The sequence below is a fragment of the Falco peregrinus genome, chromosome 8, assembly GCF_023634155.1.
Source record: "Falco peregrinus isolate bFalPer1 chromosome 8, bFalPer1.pri, whole genome shotgun sequence".
NCBI lineage: Eukaryota > Metazoa > Chordata > Aves > Falconiformes > Falconidae > Falco > Falco peregrinus.
In genome coordinates this window covers 44,793,104-44,815,807 of record NC_073728.1, presented here as the reverse complement: position 1 = coordinate 44,815,807, position 22,704 = coordinate 44,793,104, and the positions used below count along the sequence as shown (strand labels likewise).

The 22,704-nt window shown below is 47.0% G+C and overlaps 1 protein-coding gene across 4 annotated transcripts in view; it reads right to left on the bottom strand.

Annotated features, from left to right (window-relative positions):
- NRG2 (neuregulin 2) overlaps positions 1 to 22,704 on the bottom strand; it is a 165,848-nt gene that overhangs the window by 28,625 nt on the left and 114,519 nt on the right. For 3 of the 4 annotated variants that reach the window (XM_055812352.1, XM_055812351.1, XM_055812353.1), the window contains exons 4-5: positions 18,833 to 18,898; positions 7,664 to 7,784 (exon numbers count right to left, since the gene is read on the bottom strand). In XM_055812352.1, the coding sequence (XP_055668327.1) occupies positions 7,664 to 7,784; positions 18,833 to 18,898 (187 nt within the window). The remainder of the gene's footprint in view (positions 1 to 7,663; positions 7,785 to 18,832; positions 18,899 to 22,704) is intronic. The other variant, XM_055812354.1, reaches the window with a different exon arrangement.

Sequence of the window (22,704 nt, the reverse complement as noted above, 5' to 3'; positions counted from 1 at the left end):
GAAGCGGACTGAAGAAGATGCCCTGTTGGCAATCGAAGAGCACAAACCTGAGGCAGCTGGGTGATGCAGACTCACAAGGACAGCCCTAGGGAAGCATGATTTTGGAGAAACCTTTAAGAGATTGCACTGTGGCTTGAACAAGGCATCCAAAATAGGTGTCTTCACAATCCTTTTTGAAGTTTACTCATCACCACTGATAGTATTGAACTTCAAGGGTAGTCTTCAACGGTATCCAATTTAGCTTGCAACGTGCTGCCCGTCTGTTTGGGTTCTGAGATTCCATGTATGTTGTGAGGACGCCAAAGGGCGTCAAGGGTGCTGCTGAATGAAGCCAATGTCCTACCCACCTCCAAAAGAGGTTCTTTGCCTGAATGGAGCTAAAACTGTGTCAGGCACACACCTGCAAGAGGTCAGCCAAGGCTGGAATTTCAGTGTGGGACTGAAGCTGTACGCCATTAAGGAAAGACCAAAAATTACGTGAAAATTTGTGGAAGGAAATAAAAACCCAGAGAAAGAATTGGTGAGAAGTGAAAAAGTAAAACAGAAAAGTGTCAAAGAAGCTTTGATGCCACGACAGCTACCATATAGCCCATCTTCAGATCTCTGCAGTCAGCCTAGCGTGGGTGGGGAGAAGAGCCTTCTAGGCAGAAGGCAGTAGATAACTGTCTTCTCTGTGTCTAGGACAACTCAAGCTTTTCATCTGTATTTACTAGTGAATCAGCACTTGGAAAAGTGACAGAAAAGAAGCCCTCATGAACATGAGCACTCTCTGGCACCTCCCAAACTAGCATACAAGCTGTCAAGACACATGCTCTGCTCTGGCATCCCCGAGTCCTGATTCCTCATAAATAAGGCTGCTGGCAGCAACAGTGACCAGGAGAACTCTGAAAGCATGCAGTGTTCATGGTTCTTTTTTTTTTTTTTTTCAGCTGTCTCATACTTCTAGGCTGGTGAAGGTGATTTGTTATTTATTACTACAGCTCCAGATACAATGTCTAGGAAGACATTTCCAGCATGCATAGCACACAAGTCTCCCAATCTGGACAGCAATAGAAAGCACCCCTTCTGCATGCAGAATCTGCTTCCTGTGGTAAGGGCTTCTGGGCAGCTCTTCTCCAGTGGCCAAGTGTATGGCCTGAGGGATACACCTGAACATTAAAGCTCACTAAGGTTGAGAGCCATGAGACAGTCTTCAATCATGGCATCCTTCTCCTGCACATTTGACCCTAGCCAAGAGGCTTTGACTGGCTATCCCAGCAAAACAGAGTCCCCTCCTCCTTTTAAAAGCTCTTGCAGGGACCACATAGATGGTGAACTGTTTCTGCAAATATTACCTTTGGACTTCCCGGTCCACTCCCTGGTGTCATGGAGGCCCAACATGTCTCTCCTCAATAGCCAACAGAAGTGGACACAGCTGTGCCTGTATGAACAGTCTTGGGAAAGTACAAGACTGCACCAACCTCCTGCAGGCAGCACCTTGTCCCCTCTCTAGCCTGTGAGGAGGACCCCCTGATAGTGCCCTTGCTTAACTCCATCCCTTTCTGCCTAACCAGGTGCATGAAAATGTTAAAACATTGGCACATCTGAAAATTTGCTGCTTGCAAATGCCATCAGTAAAACTGATCTGGAGGTTGTTTATTTTTTGTTCAGATTCTGTTGTTGCTAGAAAATGTCCAATTCTTTCAGTTTTGACCAATTCCTTAAGACTTTGTTTTTTACCCCATTTTGAAAACATCCACAAAGTTCTGCTCTTGGCTTCAGGATGAATTGCAGTTAAATATTTACATGGTAAAAAAAATGCAGTGAGATGATCAGCCAAATAAAGCATCTCAAAAAGTACAAACCAAAATGGTTTGGATGACCCATTTCTATGTTGTTTGCAGAGCACTTATTTACGAAAACTGAGAAACTTTGACCTTTTGCCCTGTATCAGGGCAGAGCAATAATCATTGTTTATTATTATTTGGTACTGTGAATTAATAACATCATTATCACAATGTTCCTGCTGGAAACAAAACTTTTTTTCCCCAGCTGTTGATCTAAATCTTGCAAGGGCTGGCACATTTCCTTTACTCCCCCAGATCTTAATTAAAGTATGCCAAATTTAGTAGCTCTCATAATGCAATCCATGTTACAGAAGAATGTGAACGAGCAGGTGCTTCAAAATAAGGAGAAGCTGTAGCAGAAGGACACAATGCACTGATATAAGCAAATGGAGAAATGTTTCAAGCATGTTGCTTATTTGTGAAAAGGGCTGAAAAAGAAGACAGTTCTGTCATTGTCCCCTGACCAGTCCCAGATGATCAGGCTCTGGAGAGCCACAAAATGCTGGACTCCACAAAATCACTGATGGGAAGAGAAGAAAGCAACCAGAATAAATGCAGAGGCTTTATCCAGAACAGCTAATCAAGGCATGTTTGCTGTATAGCAGAGCAGGGACACCCACTGTTAGGCTCAGTGAAGACAACAGTGCAGCTCCAACTGAGCTGTGGGAGCTTGGCAGAATCTGCAGTGTTGTCCTCACTGAGCCCCCCTATTGCAGGATCAGCTTCCACACTCTGATGGTGCTCAAGGGTCTGCTACAGTTACATGTGCATTAAAAAGGGCACATTGAATGGGATGCATAGAGGGCCACTTGAACCTGGAAAGGTACCTGATGCCATCACCCGAGATACAGTGTGCAAACCCCAATGAATGAGCCCTGGCTGCTTCAGGAGATTTGGAACAGGATGTGGAGATTTTCACCCCTAGTTCAAACTGTGGGCTCTTCATTTCCAAGGATGTTGCAACACCTTCCCGCAGAACTGCTCATATATTCATGGCAAAGTGACATCCCTGTGGCTGCGCAATGGGCAGCTTGTGCTGACCAGACCAGTGGAGTCACCAAGAAGGATGGCATAGCTCCTGACACCACAGGGGAGATAAGCAAGCTGTGCTCCAGGGAGGACCACAGCCGTACAAGATCACCTGATATTCATCCCTTTGAAAGGTACTCTGGAAAAGCACAGGAGAGCTGGCAACGTGGCTGACCCTCCAAAGTTATCTTTCCCCTTTCCTGGGAAAATCTGCAGGAAGCAAGACGCATGGAGGGGGTAAGCAAACAGGCTTATAGGAAGTGAACATGTCATCTTGTGAAAAGGTGACCTGCATACATCAACTAGTTCAAAAATTAACTGATTTTTTTTTGCTTTCTTTTGTTTTTTATTCTCTCCTTGACTTGCACTTTTTGTCTGAGGTCTTCCAGGCCTCTGACCTGACTTTCTCAACGCAATGCTGTCAGCCCAAACCCAGAGAGTCTGTTTACCTGTCAGCATTCGTAAATCCTTCAGCCCGACTCTTGCAAGCACAACTGGTCCAACATGACATGGGGGTGTTGCTCTACAAAGCTCTTTAAGTCTTCTGATACCACACAATTTAGGAAGATCCTAGGGTACCAGCCACTTCAATTGCATCAGCCACACAGAAGAGTCACAAAGCACATTTAAATGGGCAGAGAAGGACCATGCAGTGATGAGATTTTGCTTTGTTTCTTTGTTTGGCTGGGAAGACCCCAACTGTAGATAACATGTGCCAAGACCTAAGTGGGAAAAAGTGTATTTCTGCTGTGATACACACACTATCACAGCCCCGTGGGGCATGGCAACCAGCAATAAAAGATTAAAGCAGCCTCAAACTACTCTAAGTTGTTCTAAGAACCCAGTGGGCTCCAGGACTGAGGCAGACACAAGATCAGAGTCTGCTAGCCACCCCAAGCGATACAGTCAGCTGGATGCAACAAACCAGTCACCTCTCTTCCGTGTCTCAGGCCTTGAGCCTTGCTTGTGTGCATCCCTTCTGCAGGCACAGGAGTCTGCTCTACTCAAACTCACCACTTCCCTACAGTTGTAGTGAGAAACCAGTCCAACTTGTAAGGCTTCTCTGAGCAAGGTGGTCAAGGGAAGGGTCAAGAAATTCTTCCTGTCAAAAGAGCATGGGGCTCTTTAATTTACTAGGGCTGTTGAGTCAATTCTGTATGTGTGTGGCTCATTCATTTCCTGGGTTTACACTGAAAATTTGCAGAATATCTGAGGCAGATCACGCTTCTCCCATGTAATTTCCAGGTGGTCTGTTTGCAGAGTCAAAGTAACAGCACAGATTGTATCATGTTCAGGTTTCCTTTGGCACTAGCATGTGCAGAATTTACTTCAGATTAAGGACAAAATTATGCAAGCACACAATCCAAAAAGACACAAATTCTGACAGCTCCAAGTCCATTCTGGGCTCTTCCCTGGTGAAGAAAACGCATTGTCCAAGGTCTAGCTGAAGCACACTGAAAAGGGATGGAGGAGGTGGGTTTACAGGCAAACAGTCTGTTCCCCAGAATTTAAAAGACCAAGAGGAACACGTTTCCAGGAAGCCTGTTAAAAAATAATAAGAAAAAGCCAGCTGCCAATTCAGGCGATATAACAAATCATCTGTAACAAATGAGCCACTTCAGGAGAAGAAATAGTTTGAGAACCCAGCTGCTATTTTCACTCCAGAATGCCAGGGGTAACATCTACAGGAAGGATCTCCAGTGCTTGTGGACAGCTGCAAACAATGAAATCCACCCCAGAAAGCTGATTACAGGAGGGTGGCAGGTAGTGAACAAGAATATTCTAAAATTCTGTTTTCTGATAGCTTTCCAGTACAGAAAGGCTGGTAACATCATATGAGTGCTGGGGTTCTAGAAACTACTTAGCCTTCTGTGAAAGAGGACTGCAAGCTGGTACGTGGTGCCAGAAGACCCCCCAAGGCCCTGCTGACTCTAGTCAGAACAGCAAAATGGGAACAGCACATGGACACATATGTTGTTCCTGGCTCAAGATGCTCCAATGGCTCTTGTTTGATCTTCAAGGCATTTGAAGAGGTTGTGTGCAGAAGGACCTATCAACCTCCTCCATGCTCATGTCTCAGAGGCATGGTGTGGCTGGAGGACCACGACTGGCTCCCATGTTACAGAGTTGAGAAATGCAGGTCAAAGCCTTCATCTTTGCCTCCTCTAGTTTCTCCTCCAAATCTGTATTGTTGTATCTTTCACAAACCACAGCAGCAGATCTCCTTCTTGGTGCAACTAGGAACCTGTGAACCATTTCAGCATTTTGCTAGTTCGCAGGCAGACAAATGTGAAGTCCATTCATCCATCATTATCCTTCCTCAAGAATCATCCATGTTACTGGGAAAGCCATTTTATGGGAAATATTATGTTGAGTTCAAATGCTTCTGCGTTCCTCAATAACTATGGTCTTCTGGAGTCCAGAAACTCTAAAATTACACCACTTCAAAAGCCAGGATTTCTTATCTTCAGTCTACGATTTAATGATAAAAGCACTCAAGGAGAATGGACACCCAGATATCTCCTCAAGCAGTAAGATCAGAAATGACTGCACTGTCTGGAAGATACTTGGGTCCCCTGGGTTCCTGTTAACACAGATCTGACTTTTCTGGCAGATGAATCATGACAGTGCAGACCTTCAAAGTACCTCCTTTTAGGTCACACTTTGCTGTGCCCCGCTCCCTGCACCCCCCACCCCCCACCCCCCCCCATCTTTAATTACAATCTGGTTTAGCCATTGGTATCTTGGGACTCATCAGAAAAGGAAATCAAGGCTTTCAAGTGATATGAAATAATCAGGTCTGTTCTGTACGGCACATAAAATCTTAATGGAATCCATCACTGAGCTTCACCTCCACTCATCAGCTATCATAACAGCCTGGTTTGAAGGTAGACTTTTTCTTCACTAGGCTGGAATTACTTGGGTTAAAACAATCTATCTGCTGAAGACACTTGCTAACTACGATGTGCATTGTTCATTAGGAAAAACAAGAGCCTTACCGTTACAGCTGCATGTGGCAGGAGTTCAGGTAACTCTTGTTGTAATTAGAAATTGATTCTATTTGAAAAGTCTTGATCTAGATTCAAGTTCTTTCCAAAAGAAACAGCCTTGAGATATATGCTTTTGACACCACCACAGTGCTCACAGATAGAGATACTGATTCATACACTTCTTCAGGCTTCAAGGGTTGAGCCCTCCCCAGCCTGGAAAGACTGGAAGTGCTGGAGCTTTTTGGGTCTGCAGCTGCACCAGAATAGTGTCTGTGACTTTGATTCATCATATGGGGCTTCCTCCGTGTTTCCTGTGGGGAACTTAGTGCCCCAGATGATGATGCCCCCACAAGATGAACTTCATGCCACCAAGAAGCCTACAACAGTGACAGCTACCCTAAAGCACGGACCTGTGGAGTACAAGGGCTGCTCTCACTTCATGCACATGGGAATGTAGAGGACCACAGTATTTGCTTTCTGTCCTACCCGGCTCTTTTCCTGTCTGAAGGGGCAAGCCTGGGAGAACTGGAAGATGTTGTTCATCCTATATCCTTCCCACCACAGCTGATCCTGCATTGGAAAGTAAGTGCACAGGAGCTCAGCAGAATGCATTTCCATGCGTTGTTTCCTACTGCTTCCTGACAAAACAAGGGAATACTGAGAGAAGGGAGGAGTTGTGTTAAGCGTCAGTCAGCTCACAACCCTTCCAGGAGGGGTGACGGTTCCGTTTGAAGGCGTCCTTCAAGGCCTGAGGAGCTGAGGTGTCTAGTGAGTATCACACCATGCAGTGGCAGTGGTAGTAGGTTGACATCCACAGATGTAAATACCTTGGGCTGTGCATCTCCACGGAGACGTCTCTAGGCCACACAGGGAGAAAATCAGCAGCTCTGGGCTTCTCCAAGCTGGACACAGTGATGCTTGGGTCCCCAGGTGAGCTCAGAAGCTGACCGCATCTGCTCAGCAAATGCACACCCAGGGTACCACCTCATGCTCACTCCACAGGAGCCTGGGGACTGGTACAGGTGTGCTTTAGGGAGCTATGTCTCCAGCACTGGCAATCAGACCACGCTTCCTGTTCGCAGCCCCCATTTGGCTGGAGGGTGAGCTGTGAGATGCTATTGGGCTTGCTGGCTGTGATAGGTTTGAACCAGAGGTGAAAAGGTCTCAGATCCCATTCCAGGTCCCTTGGACTACGCAGCCCCACTTTAAGCTCTCGAAGAAATTTCATTTTAAGAATAACTTAGTATGTCTCCCTGTGGAAACTTTCTGCAGGTTTTAACATTTGAAGGTGAGAAATAACGCACAGCCTGCCACAAAGTGGTGAACAGCTGTGTGCTAAACCTGCTTCTGAGCCCATGAGGTGCAGGCACTGAGGAAAGAGACAGGTCTCAGCAAAGGCCCCCTCCAGTCAGAGAGGAGGAAGATGGCCTTGCACTGGGAAAAGCTCCCCCTGCTTGCAGGGGGGGACATGTCAGCAGGAGATGCAGAGCTTTGACCTAGCTCAGGGAGAGCAAAAGGGACCCGACCTTCCCTGAAGCTGCAGAAGAGAAAGGGAAGAAAGGGAAACACCAGGACAAACATATTCATAGAGGAAGAGTCAGGAGAAGTGAACAGCAATATTTGCACAAAAAGGAAAATACAAACCCTCCTCCCCCACCCCAACCCCTTCGGTCTCCCTTTCTGAAACTGCAATTTTTCTGCTCAAACTGAAATTGCCAGGAGAATTTCAGAGCTACCCCTCCTCCAGCAGTTGCGCAGAGGTCTCCTCTCCCCCAGCCAAGTAATTTCCATATTGACACAAGAACTACACTCACTTACTTGCAAGACAGCTGATTAATCCCCTCGATGTAGTAGCATACCCCTCCATTGACACAGTAGGACTTGGCTGTTTCGTTGCATTTTCTAGCATGCCCGGACCAGGAGGAGAGAGTTGTGGTTACTGCAGAGGAAAAAATACAACACACACACACATACAAAGGATATATTGTTATTCCCTTTGTTGGGAAATTCTGTTTTCTTAGATGATTTTCAACTAGTTCATTTGCCAAAGTAAAAACCCCAGAGCTACAAACCTCAGCCTGTGCCTTTAGACCCACCTTCACCTTTCCAGGTCCTGGGGCTGCAACTTGACCTTTACTTTCCCAGCAAAAGTAGCTAAGTGAGTGAGGAGTTGAGGACGTGCCTTCCTCTAAGCAGCCAGCATGTCAGGACAAGGTCATATCTTTGACAAGCTGTAGGGGAAAGTGCCCCTTTCCCATCTCTCCTTTCCCTCCCTTACACATGCATGCAACCCTGCACTGGCAGGCAGGCAGGAGGTTAGGAAGAACACATGCTGCTGGGTCACACAGGCACAGCGGCATGGTGCTGAGGCCTGATTTGCATCATGATACTGGACCAAGATCCAGAGATACTGCAGGGGACATTTCATTGCTCCACAGCTCTGCAAGGAAATAACTTTTCAGAGCCAGAAGCAAGTGCCCTCATTGTCCCTGCAATAGGGGGACAGTGCAAACAAGAACAGCTCCATCTGCCCTGTCTCTGAGCATCTCTCTGCCATGCCCCAGCGGGGCTGCCTCAAGAGACCAAGCAGAAGTTCAGCAGAAGTCAGTCAGCCCTGGTCTGTGCCAAGAGGGAAGCAGCCAGCATGACTCAAGTTTCCTGGGATACAGATACTTTCCCAAATACAAATTTATTTCTGGAGAAAAGCTTTCCAGCCATGTAAGGTACAAACAAACCTGATGGTACTCTGCAGAATTTCATTGTAATTCCTGTCTCTGAACGATTCGGACAAACTTACAGCCCAAAATAGAGAGTCTCCATAGGCAAGACAAAGGCTTCTAGGAGCGGAAAAACCTTTTGTTAGAGCAACTGATATAGGTTACAAAAGCAGACGAGCTTCGGGGAATGCAGACCCATCTTCACATAACTGAAATAAGAGCAGGGCACTCAAAAGCATCTGCTTTTTCCAACTGAATACTTCATCTCATTAAAGATAGTCCCCTTTCCTGGACCACCCACCTTGTTTATACCTTAATACAGTTACATCTCCAGGAATGGGGCTACTACTGACTTTCCAGCACCTTTTATGTTGTACCGGAGCTTTCTGAGGAGATACCCTCCTCCGTCCTGTTTTCCAAAGCATGAACAAACCTCATGGAAAGGTTAGTGACTTCAGACCAGTCGCTTAAGACCGAAAACCTCACTGACACAGGACCTGAGAAAGAAGGCTGGAGCCAGAGCCCCAGGCAGGAGCTAGTCAGAACCTCAGGAGAAGCAGTGAGGCATACCAGAGTCTGCCCCAGAGGGAGCCAGGGCTGCTCTCCACTCCTCGGGCAGCCCCCATCCCCATCCCGCCACCACAGCAGGCTCACAGGCTGCTGTGCATGCCTGCCCTGCTGCCCCTGGTGCCCTCTGCTCTCACGCTCCGGCTCCAGCCCATGCCTGCTGGGCACATCTGGACTCTTGCAGGTGAAGGTGGGCTCCCAGCATCCTGTGAAGCCTCTCACATCTGGGTGATGCTTGGCACATGAGCAGCCAAACCAGTTTGTTCTAGCTCTCCTGCTTTTAGGACTACCTCTGATTGCATGGGGTCTGTGCCTCTCTGTGCACAGCAGGAACAGCCCTGGCTGTTACCTGCACACAGCTCAAGGCAGAGCCAAGCTTACTGTTCATTTCGCTCCGACCAATGCACTGTCCAGTCCCATTGTCTTCTGTTCACACAGGGAAGTCAGTGCCTCCTGCTGCCCAACAGAGCCAGGGTTCTGCACAAGAGGAGCTATTTCTATGCTTTGCCTTGAATAACCATTGCCTCTGGTGTTGTCTTTTCACAGCTGTCCAGGGCAGAGCAAGTTGTCCCAAAGTGCTCTGCAAACCAGACATGGCAAATACTTCAGCAAAGACTGAAAATGTGCATGGCCCTGGGACAGTAAATAGCTGCTCCCTTCCTAGGGTACCTAACGCCAGCCAGCTGGGAGCCAAATGTGCAGAGCAGTGTACACATACTAGAGTGTATGCCAGGTTATTTAGCACAGACGATGATTTGACCAAGCCACCAAAGAAGTCCTTGCAAAAAACCCCCTCAAATATGAAAATTTCCAAACTTCTTTAGTGAAATTCAGCACTCCCTTCCGGTTAAGATTAATGGGAACTAGAAGCCAAAACCATCATAATGGCTTCATAACAGCTCTGTATAATTTCTACCTTTACGAGACAGTAGGACATTTCTCCTAAGGCAAATGGACAGCAGTGGGCTCAGGACAGAGGAGCTCTAACTGTGTGTGGTAGCACTGGGAATTTCTTTGCAAGGCCTCTCCCTTAGCTACTGCTTGATCCAGCCACTTTACACCAAGTCTTAACAACAAATACCATTTTCAAAATGAGCATGAAAATAAAACCTAGCCTGGCAGCACACAGCTGTGTCCCAAAAGGCCGTGGGAGCCAGGCTGCGTGCGGGCTGCGCTGTGCATGGGCACGAGAGGCTGCAGGCTGTGCCGCTGCTGGGCCAGGAGCTGCCTGCTCTGCTGCAGCAACCCCAGCACTGGCTGGGCCACTCTTGTGGAGGCAGAAGCAGCAGCAGAGCAAGCAAGGGCCTGCCAGTGGAGTGTGAAAATTACAGGGGAGCCAGTACACCGAAGACAGCCACTGTCCCCAAGTGCTGCCTAGGCAGCACACAGCACGGGTGCTGCTGAAAGCTGCTCGCAGGGCAGCCTGTGGTTTGCAGTGCTTGCAGTCTTTGACTGAAGGACTTTAAAACTGCACAATGACCCGGTCTCTGTTGAAGCTGCAAGCATTCCTACAGATCAGGGAGCACTGAAACTTCATGAATGAAAGCACCAGTACAAATTGAAAGGCACAATGGATGAAGAACAAGCACAGCCTGCAGGAAGCCATCACCCCTTCAACCATCAAATGTACCAGCTGCTAGCAAGCAAAACAAGCCATGTGTCCAAGTCTCACATCATAAATCCTACAGGAAATGATTCTGGGGGGAGCCTTCCCACAGTAAGGGAGTAGCAGAGAGGGAGAAATAAAAACAAAGCCCAGAAAGCTCCCCATAGAAAACAACTCAGACAAAGAGGTACACTTTCCACCAGAACAGGTGGACAGGAAGATGCGGTGCTGTGTGATGTTTGGATACCAGAGTGCATTACAGCATTGACCAGTTGAAGATTGCATGGGATTTTCATCCCATACAAAAAATTTTGCTTCTTTTAAACAAATAAAAAATCACTGACACAAATGAGGCTTGGGACATGTGTGTTGTGCACTTCTAGAAAGAGATCTGTTAACAGTGTTATGCCTGTCAGAAAAATACATGATCAGTTCTTCCAGAAGCACCTTGTTAATGTAATTATCTTTTAAATCCTGTTTTCTGCACGTGCCATGCCTTTTCTCCCAAAGAAGCACAAAGTATTTTAAAACTGAACCACAGAAACATATTACTATGGTTCATTTGTCAGCAGCAGAGATGTAGCAAAGGCTACAAAAAGAGGCAGTCAGCCCAGTTCCCAATTGAAAAGAGTGCCATCAAATACAGGCCATTATGAGAGTATAAACAGCTGTACTGGTCAAACCGAAGCCCTGTCTTCTCTCTGACAGTGGCCAACAGGCAATGCTGGAGGAAGATCAGCACACTCATGCATTGATAATTTTCTTCTGGCCATCTAGGATGAGCAGCTCAGAGGTTAGCCACAGTGCCTTTACATTGAATGGCCTTTGATGGATTTCTCTTCCACGGATGTGTCTAGTTGCTGCTTGAACAAATCTAATCTTGCAGCATCCAGAATATATGTGACAAGGGTTCCAGTGTTTGCACACAGTGTGCAAAGATGCATCTCCATTTACTTCTTTTAAACCTGCCCCTTCCTGGCTCTTGTATTAGAAAAAATAGTTAGCATGCCCACTGATTTCCCCTTGTGCTACCTGTGGCTTTACAGGTACAGCTAGCACCTCCTCCCCTAGCTGGAAAGCAATGATCTCTTTAGTAGCTTCTTACACAGGGACTGACCTGGCCACAATCCTTTTTTGTGCGATCTCTGGTTCTGTTTTTCCCTTTGGAGCTGGCAAGACCATTCTACACCCATGATATTTACATCACCCTGGTTTGTTCTCTGTTCCGTTCATTGTAATTTGCAATGTTCATTTTGAATTTTGATATACTGAATAAAGATCTTTATCTATTATAATCCTGGACTCTCATGCCTGCATGGTAATGGGGAGTCCAGAGCCTCCCAAGGTGCCTGATTGCTCTGGGAAGTTGCTGCAGCTGGGACATCATGTTCATGAGGGCAGCAGCTGCAACTAGTTTGGGAGCAAGGATGGAGAGACCTGCCAAGTCAGAGAGCAGCTCTGCTGGGAGGACAGAGGGAAGTGAAAAGTCTCACTTAGAAAGTGTTAATTGTGCCTGCATTCAAATGTGGCTGCCTTTGACATCATGTGGCTGCAGATCACAGGCAAGCACCTTGAAGCGTGAGGCTAAGGGAGATATCAGTGGGTTTCCACCACACTAGCAGGGTAATTCCCAGATTCACAAGTGACTTCATTCAGTTACTTCATGTTTAGCTGTGTTCGCTCATCAGCCTCAGCCACTGGAAATATCTTAACAAATATCTACCTGGTCCTGTGTCATCTGCAGTTCGATGAATGATGCTGGTAAAGTGAGCCTCACACACAGGTTATCTGCAGACATGCATATTCATTCATCACCACTCGAACCACCAGTTCAGTGTGCCTGGTGATTCAGAAATTACTTCCCACAGCTATTTTACCTTAACTGCCCCAGGGTACCAGACAGATTTTACTCCCTGTTGGCTGGTGTGGTAGAACAAATCCTTCTTACAGCCTCCAACACAACTCCATCTCTCCCAAATTACTTGGAAAGTTGTAAAATTATTGAGATAAATGGAGATCTGAATAAGTAAGGGAGCAGGTTTTGGCACTAGCTGCAATCTGCATGGAAAGAAACTCACATGATGGCAGTGGGAGATGATGGGGGGAGCTTGTGCAGTAACATCAGTCATGTACAACTGCCTCTCCAAGTACTTCAGTGAATTAAGGGCAGGAAACAGGGAGTGTGCATGGGCAAACTACAGAAAAGAAATGGGGAAATCAGAGCAGTGGGAATAAGCAAGGTGTCCCTGAGACAGGGGCCACTGCAAACGCACAGGCAAGCTGGCCACAAAGCTCTTGCAAGGTGGCAGCAGGCCTGACGCAGCTCACCCATCAGCATGTCAGGCCTCCAGCTGGTCTCAGCCCCAGAGCTGAGCACAAAGCAGAAGGGAATAAGGAGGTGAAGATGGGAAGAAGAGAGCTGCCTTTTGATGGATGTGACTGTGAATGATCTGAAGCCACATCTTATCGTTGCTGTCCCAGTCAGTGAGAACAGTGTAGCATAAACACAGGGGAGACCCTGAGCACCATAGTCATTCAAAGAGTCTATTTTCCACCACATGCCTAGGTTATCTGGGACTAACATCAGTGATAGGGCCACAGCAAGGAGAGCCATGGGCACTGACATTGTCATGTGGACTTTCCTTCACACAATGTATCTATGCAGAAAGGCCATTAATGATTGTGCAGGGATTCTTACACAATTCCTACCATGCATGTCATTTAACCTTTGCAGAGAGCTTACCAGTTTGTTCTCAGAAATCGGGTGAAATACTCCCACTGCAAAGAGTTAATTAATGCAGCTTGGACTATAAATTATAATAAATTTTTCACAAACTACAGCTACTGTTGAGAGAAGCAGGGAGACAAGTGATAGTTTTGCTGGTCTTTTTTTTTAAAAAAAACCAACTGACTGGTGGGTTCATAGAGTACAGACACTTTACTCTCTCAATATTTAGACATTCAGTTAGACAGATGAACTCAGCTGGTTGGAGAGTGTATATAAATTGACTGCTCTGTATATGCCTCATGTACTTACAGATAAACCACAGAATTGCTGGGGTTCTTCTCAACCGAGTTCATCCAACTGCTTTTCAGAAGAACATGGATGAGAAGGTGTCTGGCTCAGCTATTCCTCAGCTGTAGCACTGTAATCCTGGCACGAGCCACACTAAATCCATGAGTTACACTGATGAATACACTGAGGGACTGTTGATCCTAACCATTCCCTCTGTGACAGATTTCTGTATGTCTGGTATGACACTCTCTTCTCTTAATAAACCTGAACAGAGGCTGGATGCTCACTGCTGCTTTCTGTACATAAAATCAGAAGGGCCTGTGCAGACTGGGGCTTGCCTAGCAACAGACGGGGACACTGGACCTCATAAAAATTCTGCTCCTTTGTGCTTATTCATTTGGAAATGACCCAGTATTTACCCCTGCATTTTACTGAAACAGATCCTGCTGGAATTGCGTTCCCAGTTCCTGAGAGGATCATGAGGATCAATAGTTGCAGACTAGAAGTTCATCCCAAAATATAAATGCCAGACTGCAGGGGCACTCATCTCAGAGCATCAGACACTGCTGATCAGAACAACAAACGCAGCACTCCCCGTGTCTCCCATCTGCACTGTTCAAGCGTTTCACTGAGGAGCAAGTGTAAAGGTTTCTGAGCTCCAAGGGACTGCCTGTTTCCATAGGACAGGTAGCTTTTGCAGAGGCAAAGTCCTGTATTACTATAAACCTTCTGTTGCTCCTCCAGGCTGATCTCTCCAGCCTTATGAAGGACTCTTTCCTATGATTTTCTCTACCACAAGGGTCCCAGAATGCACATTAGCACTGCAGCATTTTATTTTCCCAAATCCCCATCATCAATTGTAATAGCAGCAACATGATACTTCAATGAAGGGATCTGTTCAACAAACCTAAAAAGCCTTTTGCAGGGCCAGTGCCAGCATGAATGCTTTGCAGGACAGCTGAAGCCCAAGAAGTGAAGCAACATGCCAGGATCACGTGGTGGAGTCTGACAGAGCAGATCTGTTACGCAGCCTCCTGCTCTGAACGCTGGGCTTACAGCCTCAGTTCTTCCAGGGGTGATGAGCTTCCATCCCATGCTTCGCTCCATATGCCCATCTTTACCTTTAGAGTCACAACGGCCTGTCTCTGCTTCGCGTCTGGAGTGGTAGATGCTATGGCTACTTAAAAAATACACAGCATGCAAAATAAGCAGGGACTTGAGAGCAGGCATGACGCAGCTCTCTGCAGACTGACAGCCAGATCTCCAAAACATACACTGCAAGGTACCATGCCTGCGTGCATGCGGGCTCCGCTCAATTATTAACCACACCTCCAGCTGTGGGTTTTAAATTATTTGAGCAAAGACCACGCCAGGACTTATTTTTAGTCTAATATTGAAAACTGGTCTGTCCGCGTGGGCCTTGGTGGACTAACTTCTGTCTGTTACACCCGGGCTCTGGGCTGGCTGGACACCCTTCAACTCCAAAGCAACAGCACCACGCTCATGTCTGTAGCATTGCTGGCTTGAAGAGAGTACAGTGCCTTCAGACTGGAGTGACCAGACACTGAGCAGCAAATTAATGTGCAGGTCTGCCATGGTCACCCAGTAAAAGCCATGCCAGACTGGACTGGAGACAAGATCTGGGGGAATTGGCTGAACCTGAATTACATGGCACATCTTACTATGGTACATGCTGAAGCTTCGATTCAACTAGATGTGACTAGATGTGAATTTACCACATCACAGTAAAGACATCAGTGAGCCACCGTAATCATGCAAGTCCACCAGGCCTATCTCACCACAGGGAGAGCAAGCAAGGAAAACATTTCTGACACCCAGCCACTAAGCATCGGGGAAGGTATTACATGGGAGAGGGAGAGCCTTAACAAGTCTAAACCAATAAGTCTACAAACTTAGTCCAATGGCATCACCATGACAACAGCTATGAAATCTGTGGACTCAAACTGGTTTGGAAACTTAGACTTCATCACAGAAAGAAGGGCTGTTTCACCTACCCTCTCACAGGAATCTCTAAAGGGACTTCAGGCAGGGCTTGTGATCCGCAGCAGTTGAAATAAAGGTCCCAAAAAGTCAATCCAGAGGGCCCAGCTTTCATTCAGGTGTCTCACATTATCCCCCAATCCTCATGTTCTCAGCACAACTCAGCACCACCTCTTCTGCTCTTTCTCCCTCTTTCATCTTCTCACCTGATCCCAAACCCCTCTGTTGCACAACACCACAGAGTGCGGTGGCCCTGGCAGCACTGCCAGCCTGCATGGGCTGGGAAGGTGACAGCACTCAACCGGATCAGCCAGGCGACGATCCTGACAACGGGCGTAGCAGAGTCCGGCTGAGCAGCTGCAATGATCCGCATGTTGGCTTAGAGCATCTGCCCATCACTGGTGGATCCTCTTGTATCCTGATAGCATCCAAACACACCTCCTCCACCCAGCCTGTATTCTCTTTCTACCCTTAGGACTTCACCTGTTTGTTGAAGTCCAGGAAATAAACTTGAGGAGAACTCAACAGCAGAGAACAAGCAAAAGGGATTACCTGACTTTTTTGGTGATTTCAAACATTATCTTACTTTTTAAAAATGAAACTTTGATAAGACTTTAGTATCTTTGTTCTGCATAAACCTTCCATCTCAGAACGCTCTACAGATTGCTGTGAACCTTCTTCCATTTTTGCCTCTATCAAAATGTTTCTAAACTTTGCCACTGATTCCTATTCTGTTTACCAGGCAGGTGTGTGAAGAAGGCAGGGGTGACGGAATGTCGCAGGATCTGCTAGTAGCTGCACTCAGAGGTGGTAAGAAAGGCTCTAACAGTGCTCCAAGGGGGAAATATGTGATATCCCACTCCTTTTCCCAAGGCAGGGGTAGAAAGGAAGGCCAGACATCCAGGAAGGAACTGGGACCTTCAGGAAAAACACAAGTTAAAAACGTATACACCAGGAGCAACAGGGCTTCAGGAGGTGAGGCACGTGGGGCTACACAGAGTGATGGGGTTTCATCCCCTTGCCCATAGGGACTGTCTGGGCCATGGGGAGAACACAGTGAGCTTCTGGAGGTGCAGGGTCTAAGAGCCTTGCCCAGCCTGCCTGGTAAGATGCCTGCCTCGCACCACAGGCCAAACAGGAGCAACCAAGCTGCCTGTGCCTGGCAGTCTCTCCTTTCCCAGGGAACTGCAGCTACCCCTGAGTGTGCATGGTGCTTTCTCAACATGGTGTCTAAAATCCAGCAGATCATTTACAACCTTTCAGTGAAACAATGAGAGGTGGGACTACCTACAGGTGCCAGAGAAGCTCTTGAATACTGGCATTTAAAAGAAGTGCAAGAATTTTACAAAAATGAGATACTTGTCAGCTTTCCAGATCATCACACCTCACATCTTCATTACCTCCCCATATGTTATACACATGTGTAATTCTACGATAGATCATCAGTAACTGTAAAAATCAGAGGGACTATGTGTAATTTAGATAAAAATTGAGAGACATCATAAAAAAGGAATGTGAAGGAAGAAAGTCAATTACAACTTTAACTCTGGAGACTCCACCATCTCTTAAGACAAAAACAGTCAAGGATGATGTTCCCACAGAGGAAAGAAATTTTTCAGAAGGAGAAACTCCTGTGCAAGGCACACAGCATCTTGCCAGTTTCCTTTCTACTGAAATTTGACTTTCAGTAAAAATAGCATATATCTAATGCAATGCAAATAAGTAGCATGGATCTATGCTAATGAGCACAAAGGAAAAATCCTGGGGAAGGATGGTATGGTCATTGCATTAATGGTGCTGCCTCTCAGCTTGATGTCTCCAGTGCGGTGGAAGGCTAAGCACAACACCAGAGCAAATTTTGAGTGCAGTTTTCTAATCAGAAATGCTTTTAAAGGATACCTGGCCATTCCCTGCTGTGGCTGCAATCGGATTTCCTTTAAAATCACAAAAGATTGAGCTTTCCGAGGACGAAACATCTCCATAAAATCTGCAAAGTAGAATTGCCGACAGAGAAGCACAGCCAGCTGCATTGTTGGTTCTGGGCAGGAGCAGCTGGAATGGAAATAGAGCACGGATCTCAAAATAACTGCCCAGCCCGCAGCTCCCCAGGCTCCCACTCCCGTGGAGGGGATGCTGGTGGGCTGTCCAGCGTGCTGACACCACCAGGGTGGCACACTGGCCCCCGGGGGGGGGGTCTCCCACAGAAATAATGCCTTCCACCAGAAAATGGTGAAGCATCGGCCAGGCACCTGGCTTCTAGATGTTCACTCGTGCACATGCTTGGATTTTTATTTTTGTGTGTCTATTTTCTATTGTATTTGCGAACACTGAATACAAGGGGATGCTGAAAAGCACTTTTACCACATTAAATCAGATTAAACATTTTTGGAAGTCTGTTCTTGCTTTCTGGAGATTCAAGGAAAAACGTCATGGCATGGCACAGATGTCTTTTCTGCAGTTTTTGTATGACATGCTCAGAAGACCCATGTCTTCATTCTTGTATTTCCTATAGCCTCTTCTGGGTTTCTTTCTCCCATATCCTCAAAAAAAGCGCAAGCTCAAACCCAAAAACAAACCAAGGAAAAAAACCACTAAATCAAAGGCTGTAACAAGCTCAGCCAGCAGCTAAGTACCTCTTCCCAATTCTCCTTGCCATCCCATGGAGGGGTGGGGACCGTGGGGATGGGGGGCGGCTGTGCACTGCAGGGAGTGAGCCAGAAGATGCATGGTCCTTAGTTGCTGGCTGGGGTTAAACCATGACAAAGTCTAACAAGCATCAATAAATCCATGTATTGAAAAAGCTGGGAATGCTTAAAATCCAGCTGCAATTTTAAGTAGTATGTTCTTCAAGTTACCATTGCATTAGCAACCTCTCCCTCTCTAAGATAGACACCAGCAATATAAATCATACTTCTTGAAAGATCTAGGGAAAGATCAGTGGCTTTGGGAGAAATCAAAGAGAAGTAGTGATTAAAGAAGATTCCAGGAGGCAATAAAGCAGTTATGCAAAATGTCTCATAAACCCAAAACAAATAAGGGGAAGGAAGCTATATGGGGGAGCAAGGGAGAAAGGTACTTACACTCTTCTTCCATAACAACTATTTTAGTTTCTGAGGCTGGTAAGACTTGTGGTGCTTTCGTTGTTCCTGGGGAAATTAAGGTAAGAAAGTAGTGAACAAAATATCTATTTTGAGCAGAGAAGAGTGGGCTTAGCTACTGCAGGGAGGAGGACAAGAGCAGGTGCTGCTGGGTGGTGCAGGCTGGGGGGGCTGTCAACGTGTTAGTACTGGTTAGGGTACACTCAGATGGGTGACTGGGTAACAGGCAGAAAAAATGGAGCCCTTCCAGGGGACGGCACAAGGCACACCGGTCCCCTCACTGGAGGACCTCATGCCATTAGGTTCTCTGTCATGACAGAAAGGCAGAAATGGTTCAGGATTCACCCAGCAGGTGATGAGTGAAACTGTGGGAGGTTTTCTTAGCCCTGACAGCCACGAGAGTGCAAAGACGGGATCACAGAACATGACAGTGAGAAAAATATGGAATTTAAGAAAAGGTGAGATCATCCGAAAAGCCTCCATCCCACAAGTATGTGCAGCTCTGCAGCACAAAGTAATGCTCGTATAAGAGATGGAGGAATGTGAAACAGATGAAGGCCATGGCCCAAGGCAATACAGGAGCCAAGCACATGGAGAGATTTCCTCTTTATGAACCAGGATACTGGGAAAGCCCACAGTCACCAGCTGTACTCAAGCCCACTTGTGGCAACAGCGCCTTCTGGATCAAATTCCCTCACCACCCTCCAGATGCACAAAGGAGAAAGCACCAGGATCCTACGCTGTGCGTGCAGCACCCTGTCAGAGGTAAGGGGTGAGACCACCATGAAAAGGTACAAGCAGAAAGAATTTTTCCTGCAGTGTTTAGCAAAGGGGAGGGGGTCAGTGGAGGAGGTGTCTAGAAATTTTCTGAGGAAAAAATGAGTCTGAAACAGTCACATCTCAGCTGTGCCCTCATGCCCACGTGATACCAACATTAGACTACTCAGTAAAGAGAACTGGGAAATGGGACATTTTTCTAAGAAAGCATCTAATTTACCTCAAAGTAACAAAAATAAAAAATAGCATGAAAACACAAAATGTTTTGACTAAGTCCAGAAGCATTTCCTCGGAAACTGACACCCTCCCAAAGCCTCTCAATGCAAAAGCATTTATTTCTGAGCTTTGTGGAAATACCATAATTGCAGAGCAGTGGTGAGGTGATGGGTTTGGCTGATGGGCATTTTCTAAGTGACAAGGGGTGACTGCACTGCAGCCAGTCTCTTTCTAAAGAAAATCTCATTGCAGTGTGGTGTTTTCAGTGATTTGCAACAGAACTGCATGGCTGAAAAGATGCTTTTTTGAAAACAGTATAAACCAAAAATTGGTAGTGGAATACAGCAAAGCATACTTTGCAACAGCAACACTGCCTCATCAGGCTGAGAATTTTTTACCAGCAGGGACTGAATCTCAGACCTTCACATCCATGGGCCCAAGGGTCTCACATGAGAGCTCTTTCTCTGCCATCCATGACTCAGACAGGCTCAGGAGTCTCCATCTCTGGCCTCTGCACCCCTGGAGGGGAACGGCATGTTGGGCTGAGGGCACCTCGGTCCTCCGTTATGCTAATCTCAAACCTCAACAGCTCAGGCCATCTCTTGCAATGTCACCTCTCTACAGGGACACCCAGAGACATCCCCAAACCTTGTGTCTCTGTATCACAAGATGCAGCCTTAGCTCAGGACTTCTTCCCAGTCCTGGATTCACCCGCCTGTATCATAGCAACGTTACAGGACCTCCAACAATACTAAAGTGTCAGGTCAGAAAGCATGTTTCCAGCAAACAGTGCCAGAGTGTTAGCCCCAGCCAGCCTGCTCGGGATGGGCAGATGCACCAGCTTCCCAGGGACAGGGCCGCAGTAAAGATGCAGAATATAAAGTAGCAGATCATACAGAAATAGCAATAGCTGGATAGAGCTTCTGCAAAAGAGGAGTGCTGGCTCTGAGGGGAGGCCAGCTTGCATGTCTGCTCTGATTAACTGTTACAAACTGCTAGAACTCCACAGAGCACTCTGTTGAGACTTGGCCACAATAGCATCAGTGCTAAGGAGCCTAGAGAACACAGGCAGGGACAGAAGTCAGCACACATGTGGATTCAGAGACAAGCAGATGCCCCGAGGTGTTTTCTTCTGACAGATATCACAGAAGAAGAGAGCTTGCAGAAGTGAGAAAAGCTGTCCAGGTCCCAGGAAGGTCCAGCAGTAAGGAAGGAGGGAGACTCCAGGACAGCAAGTGCCTGGGCCCAGGTGAAAGCTCTTCAGCTCTTGGTAGCTCCAGTGGGAAGTGTAAAAAGTGCAAAGGAGGTGACAGAGCTGCAGAAGCCTACAGACATCACCATCATCTTCTTTACCTTTCCAAGGGATTACAACTAGCATTCAGCTGCTGTCCTGCCAGGTGACCTGCAAATAGCACCAGCAACGTGTGCACGCAGCTGCGAGTGGCAAGCCAAAGGCAGATTTTCCAGGCATCTTAGCAAACAGGTTTATCAAGGCACTGCTGTAGCAGCATGCAGCTGGCAATCTACTGGATCTGCAGCACCTTGCAGCCTGCAGCTCCCAGTACGAAAAGGTACAGGCCAGATCTTAGGGTCTCCTAGGTTGCTTTTCAGGTCTCAACACATTCCTGAGCAATTCTGGTGTGTCCTCATACCCCCTGTGACCTGGGTGAGAGCAACCATCTGCCCCTGCCAGACAGCATGCCTTCCTGTGCAGGGAGTTAAACCCTGACCCATGCTGCCATTACCTGTGCGTGCGGGAAGGGACCGTCAAAGTTGGAGTGGCCTGAGGTGCCTTTTCCTGCTGCCATAAGCAGCATGCAGGATTGCAGCCTTGCAGTGCGTGCCGCTCAGTCACACTCCTCCTCTTGTGAAAGGAAGGGGATTGCTAGTGACTGGGATGGGTGAGTGGAGAAGGCGGACAGGGCTCTGACGGCAGCCACATGCTGCCCGTGCACATTGCACATGGAGAGGAGGGGTTGCAAATGCTCCCGGTCCAAACAGGAACAGTTTACATTGTGATGGGACAGCCAGAGTGTGAGTCATTAAAAAAGGAGTGGCACTGCCTTAGTTCAGCTTACTCTGGACACCATTACTATCATGATTGTAAAGAAACACAGCAGAGCAGCAGGGCTAACTTCATAGATGTGAAAAACAGAGGCATGGAGGTCTGAGCATGGATGGCCTTTCTCCAGACTTTGCAAGCAATGGGTTTTTACAAGCAGAGTAACTGCGGGGGAGGGTATGTGATACTGCAGCTGCACAGAATAAAAGATTCAGGACTGCAAATGCTGCTGAGGAAGAGGTTAATAGAGAAAATAATGCCAGCAAGCAGCAGGAGAAGGCTACCTTCCTTCACATTTGACTAATGCTAATAAGAGCACAACAGAGAAACTGGATCACACCAAAGGGCTGCAGAGCACAGAGCCTGGGCTCCCGCAGTGGCCCACTGCGAAAGGCAAGAGGAAGAGCTTAGGAAACAGAGCTTGTACAGAGTCATCCCTCCCCTAGTTGCACTCTCCCAGCTTCTGGCAAGCACTGTAGGGGCTTTCTGAGCTGGAGGGTACATCCAAACCATCATGTTAAGCAATATAATTATCATGACCAAGATAATAATAAAACCACCTAACTTCAGGCTCCATCCACTGAGCTCTAAGAGATGGAGCACACATTCTAGGATGAAAACCAGAAGCAACTTCACTCATCACAAAGCTATGGTTTAATTACTTTTCTCCTGGTGAGTTTTGCTTCTCAGAAATTCTTTAAAAAAAGAAAACATCAAGCCCGCCAGCTTTCTTTCCTCCTTACCCCTTAAAAAAACCCCACGTAGATCGTAAGTTTATTTAAAATGTAAATTAACCACA